Source organism: Argentina anserina, chromosome 3 (genome assembly GCF_933775445.1).
Source record: "Argentina anserina chromosome 3, drPotAnse1.1, whole genome shotgun sequence".
NCBI lineage: Eukaryota > Viridiplantae > Streptophyta > Magnoliopsida > Rosales > Rosaceae > Argentina > Argentina anserina.
The window spans coordinates 5,930,358-5,936,357 of record NC_065874.1 but is presented as its reverse complement, the minus strand read 5'-3'; the positions used below and the strand labels follow the sequence as shown (position 1 = coordinate 5,936,357).

At 36.5% G+C, this 6,000-nt stretch overlaps 1 protein-coding gene across 1 annotated transcript; it reads left to right on the top strand.

Moving 5' to 3' along the window:
* Positions 1 to 3,242: 3,242 nt before the first annotated feature.
* On the top strand, positions 3,243 to 5,974 carry LOC126786902 (uncharacterized). Its single transcript, XM_050512864.1, has 2 exons — positions 3,243 to 4,653; positions 4,932 to 5,974. Exons 1-2 carry the CDS (start codon positions 3,243 to 3,245, stop codon positions 5,972 to 5,974), a joined length of 2,454 nt encoding a protein of 817 aa, XP_050368821.1.
* Positions 5,975 to 6,000: the final 26 nt, after the last annotated feature.

The following is a 6,000-nucleotide window of genomic DNA, read 5'->3' as shown; positions in this document are numbered from 1 at the left end:
TTGCTTTCGAATAAATATAAAATTATTAATATAGCTTCAAAAGTTGTGAGGGATGCATCACTCATTCCATCTTCTACCTCTTCTCGAAAACTAAAAACCCAGTTTGCTTCATTTTTCTTCACCATCATCTCCTCTTTCTGTTTCTCTCTCTCTCTCTCTCTCTCATTTTTCTTTCTCTACTCTATCTTTATCTCTATCTCTACCTCTATCTCCAGTTGTTTGTTCCTCTCTTTATATCTGAAGTCATAGGAGCAATTTTATAAATATGATGCAATGATATTAAGGAATTTAATTTCAGATCTAGAGTCAAATAAAAAATAATTTCAGATCTGTTGTTCTTTGGTCTTCTTATTCAACTTCGGCCAATCAATGGTAATAAAGAAGTTTTTACTTTCTAGTTGTTGTTTACACTTGATCTCTTTGTATTACTCATCTACTTTGTATCTTTGTTGGCAAGGGCAAGAAGAGATCTGGAAACAGATGCGGTTGTGGAGGGGAGCTTACATCATAACACTCTAAACATATGCTTAGATTAAGGGAACAAATGAGATATGGTAATTACCTCTCACAAGTTTAGCCGATTATATGTATATTTTTCTTCTTTTATTGATTTTTGTGTGTATCTCTCATATGAAAACTCAGAGTTGGCTATCATGGAAAATATTTAGATAATTCAACTGGTAAGGCAAATATTTTATCAATTTATTTCTTGAGATTCAATTGAGTGAGCCTTGATAATATATGTTTCATCTAAATTGCAGAAATTCAGGTTTCAGATAAAGGATATGAGCTCATGTATACTGGTTGATGAACACCTCGTAGGAATTGACATTAAGTCTGTAATGGGATCCATCTCAAGAACAAATATGATCTAATGGACTTTTTGAACAATAAATTGATTTAATAAATTTTGGGAGAATTCAAAAATGAGATCCAAAAAAGAAAAACAATTTAATAACCCTCCTAATCAGAGGTAGTGGAACTTTTCTGCTGTAATTGCAAGTGGTGGGACCCAACATGCAGAGATTAGGAACTCTCTCACGAATCACTTTTGTTTTGTGACGATTTGAGCAATACCCACGGCAGTAAAGCCGACGATCGTGTTAAACGTCGCTGCATCGTGGCCACGGGGTATGGCCACAGTAAAACGTGCGCATTGCCCATATTCCCCACGAATAACAATCGTGCCCAATGTTAAATTTTTTTGTAGTGTAACGTGATGGTAAAAAACGAAGATACTGTATATTCCATTTCTACTTTCTTCTCAGAGTTTCATATTTGAATGCAAGCAACAAACTCTATCTACCTCCTTAGCTTGCCGCCACCAGCAGGGGCGGATCCAGCCCAAGGCTTGACTGGGCTGGAGCCCATGCTTAAATTTTGGGTTTCAAAAATTTATTATATATTAGCTAGCCCAAGAAAAAAAAAACAGATTAGATATTTGGATTTTGGAGTAGTTCTCGTCGCAACCAATCGTTCTTCCTTCGTCTCTCTCCTCACGCGAAACCCTTTGCTGCTTGCTGGTCTGCTGCTCAGCGCCCACTGCCCAGCCGCCCACTGTTTTGTGACTTCCGTCTGCCTCTACTCCTTCGCGCCTTCCGCCATACGTACACACAGTCCACGCTCCTCCCACCCTCACCTTCGGGCTCTGTCGATTTCACCACAAAAAGGTTCTCTCAGACTCTCACTTCTCTGATTTCAGATTTTCAATTTGATTGATTGATGTAATTTATATCAAATGGATTATGCAATTGTGACTGTAATTTGGGGAATTCCGTTCTGTTTTTGATAATTATGATGATTGATTGATTGATGAGGATGATGAAAATGTAGGATTATGATTTAGGATTAGGCTGACTTAGAATTTGATGAGTTTCAAGGGATGGTTGTGAAATCTGTTTCATCATGCTTGAGTGGAACTGTGGAACTAAAACTCGCGCAACATTTTGAATCATATGTAGTCATCATTTTCAAGCTCACCGGAACTTAAACAGAAAAAGGAATGATCAGCAGTGCGATTTTGATCTTATATGTTAAGTGAGTGTGTCTAGTAAGAAATAGGGGGAGTTTTCGAGTTGCGATTTCGTGATGTTATAAGAGAGTCTTTTGCATAAATCGTCTGTAGAGGCATGGTAATAATCATATTTGACAAAGTAAGAGGAGAGCCTGGATGCAGTATAGTTGTCGGGAGTGCTATTTCCGAATAAACACTTTGTAATGCGGATACTTTATCCTCACCTTTCCGTAGGTTGTATAGTTATCAACCATGGCCAGGAATGCCTGTTGATTGGGTTGTGATTTCTATCATCTCCCTGACTCTGTTTCATATGTGTTGCTTGAAATATTTATATTTGGTTTGGTTGCTAAGCTTCTTGTTTACAATATTTTGCAGATTTGCTTCAAGGTTCATAGCTTGGATTTTAAGTCGCGTATTAGGAGCATTGGTCGAATTTCGGGTTACTGGATGGGTATTTGTTAGGGATATTGTGGTGAAGTTTAAAAAGGTTTCCTCTTTTGCTTCTATTTCCTGTTCTTCATTATTATGACTTTAGTTTGGATGTTTTGGTTATTTAAAGATATCTATTTGCTGAGGAGATTGTTGCATTTTTTATTATATTTTGAGGTTGCACTCCTAGTACCTAGTATTATCTGAATGTTACTCTTATAGAATTACTTGTTCACTTATATTCTAAATAATTATATATATATATATATATATTAACGGAAAAGAGGTTCTCCTTTTTTCCTTCCCAAGTTAAAAGCTCATAATGTTGCTTGTCTCACTCTTTGCTGAATCACCATTTTTTGTAGGATGCCAGTATTGTACATGCGAGCTTGTTTATGTGATATATCTGTCAGAAGAAAACCTGGTTTCTACGAACTGGAACTCATATAATGAAATCTTAAATGTTACTCTTCTCTCCCCGCCTCCAAATATGGTTCTCCACATATTTGAATTAGGTTCTTTAGTAGACCACTGCTGATAAGATGATGGTATCTGTCTTTTAATGATTATATAAATTTATTTCTAAAGATCCAAAGTTGCAAGTGTTAATATCTGACTTAGAAATTGATTACTTCTTGTAGTTGACTAGTTGTGTTTGTTACTTTATTGCATTGTTGAAATTTAAAGTATGTGATGATTGTGATCTCATTTTTAGTATGATTTTGTGTTGACTTCAAGTTCATAAGCTAAAAATCTGTGTCGTTGTGATCTCATTGTTAGTATGCTTAATTTCAGAATGTCAGTTGAGCCGACTGAGAGTGCCAAACGATTGAAAACTTCATTGATTAGTTCGTGGTTTAGCAGAAGCAATGCTCAGCCATCATCTTCACAAGTCTCTGTAAGTACTCCAATAGCAATTGGAGTACCTGAACATCCTTCTTCTGACTCGCCTTTACATGGGTCGCAGAGAAATGAGTTTGATCCAAATGGCAATGACAATGCCATTGAACGTGATCCTGGAAAACGATGTCCTATATGGAAGTATCCTGTAGATAGACGCGAAGCTATCCGGAAAGCTTACATCTTATTAGGTCCTTGTCAACCGAAGCTCCAAGCTTATAAACTTTCACAACATGGGAAACAAAGGCGAGCATTTAAATATGAATGGTTTGAAGGTCACCCATGGCTTGAGTACTCGGAGGAGCATGATAAGATCTATTGTTTCCCATGCTTTCTTTTTGATAAAGAAAATGCTACTCATCGTGCTTTCACCAAAGATGGGCAAAGAAATTGGAAGCAAAAGAGTATCCTTAAACAACATGCTGGGTCTACAATGGGTGTTCATCATGAAGCTATGGAGAAGTGGTACTCATTGAGGAATTTAGCTACACAAATTGAGAGAGTTTTTGTGAAACAAACATCAAAAGAGGTGGAGCATAATCGCTTTAGGTTGAAGGCTACAATTGAGAGTGTAAGACTATTAGCCAACCAAGGACAAGCTTTTAGAGGCCATGACGAATCCGAAAGCTCTCGTAATGCTGGAAATTTTCAGCAAGTTAGGAAGTCTTATGCAAGAATGGCTAATGATGATGATAGAGCTATATTGGAGGGTGGTCCTGGAAATGCCAAGTACACTTGTCCAATTATTCAAAAGCAGCTTTTGAATATTCTTGGTAATAGGGTGAGACAAATGATTCGTGAAGAAGTTGGTAATGCAAAATTTTGCATTCTTGTTGATGAAGCAGTTGATGAGGGTGGTAAGGAGCAAATGTCCATTGTTTTGAGGTTTGTTGATCGTTATGGTTTAATACGAGAAAGATTCTTTAAGATAGTGAGTGTACCCGAGACAACCTCATTGACTCTTAAATTGGCTATAGTTAAAGTTCTTGGTATGTTCAATTTGCAAGTGGAAAACATCCGTGGTCAAGGATATGACGGGGCCAGCAATATGAGTGGTATTTGGAATGGCTTACAGGCATTATTTCTTGAAGATTGTCCGTATGCCTACTATATTCATTGTTTTGCTCACCGTTTGCAGTTAGCACTAAATGGGGCAGCTAAGAGTGTTCATGATACTTACCGCTTCTTTTCCACTCTAGTTATGATTGTGAATTTTATTGATGCCTCTGCTAAACGTAAGGGTGAATTAAGATCTGCACGAGAGGAGGAAATCCAAGATTTAGTTGCTCTTGGTACCCTTGAAACAGGTAAAATCTTTTATTTCATTGAGCTCCCAATTTCATATGTACAACTTACCAGTCATTGTCATATATAGCCATATAGATGCTTGAATTATAGATGCTACTGACCTACTACATTATATATGCTACTTACAATATATATTCTAATGTAATATACGTATATATGCTACTGTAATATATATCCTAAATTCCTAATGTAATATATATATATATAATGCCATTGTAACATATATTGTAATGTTACTAATGTTATATTTGACATGTATATTTTTATTTTGTATCAGGGAAGGGTTCTAACCAAATAAGTACCTTGCAACGGGCATGTACTACCCGTTGGAGCTCTCATTTTCGCTCTATTAAGAGCCTCATTGAATTATTTAGTTCAACCTTTACTACTTTGGTTGATATCATGGAGACTGCAAAAGTACTTGTTCAGGGAGAAGCTAGTGGTATTCTTAAAGCAATGAGAGCCTTCGAGTTTGTGTTTTGTCTGATTTTGATGTATAGAATCATGAAAGTCACAGAACATCTTTGTCAAACACTACAACGAAAAGCTATTGACATCCGAGCTGCATTGAACATTGTGGCACATACAAAATCGCTTCTTCAAGAGATGAGAGATGATGGTTGGAATGATTTTTTGGTAGCCCTTACTTCATTCTGTGAGAAACATAGCATCGATATGCCTGATATGACTGCTCGTTACTTGGATGGCACGGGTCGTCCATGTCAACAACAGAATTTTATCACCATTGAGCACCATTTCCACATAGAGGTATTCAATGTTGTACTTGACTATCAATTGAGTGAGCTAAACAAGAGGTTCAATGAGCGGTCTTGTGAACTCCTTATGCTTACTTCGACTTTGGATCCTCAAGATAAATTCAGCCTTTTTGAAACTGAAAAGGTACTTCTTCTTGCTAAAACCTTTTATCCTCAAGATTTTTTGCAAGATGACTTACTTATTCTAGAAGTGGAGTGTGCATATTATATGAATGATATAGTTGAGAATGCAACATTTCACAACTTAGAATCTATATCTGATTTATGTCGGCAACTTGTTCAAAAAAGGAAGTCAGAGTTTTTTCCGATGATATATAGATTGATTTGCTTAGTGTTGACCATTCCCGTTTCTACTGCTACCACTGAAAGAGCTTTTTCATCCATGAACATAATAAAAAACAAACTCAGAAACAAGATAGAAGACGAATTTCTTGACGATTGCATGGTACTCCACATTGAGAAGGAATTTGCTGAAGCGGTTGATAATGAGGTGGTGATCAAAGATTTTGAAGAGTTGGTTCCACGTAGAGTAAAATTTAGTTAATTTTTATTTATGTGCCTTTTATATTG

Excerpts from the sequence above, each read along its gene's own strand:
- LOC126786902 (XM_050512864.1), top strand. The coding sequence starts at position 3,243 with ATGTCAGTTGAGCCGACTGAGAGTGCCAAACGATTGAAAACTTCATTG. Across the intron at positions 4,654-4,931 it reads TCTTGGTACCCTTGAAACAG|GGAAGGGTTCTAACCAAATA; the intron begins GTAAAATCTTTT and ends ATTTTGTATCAG.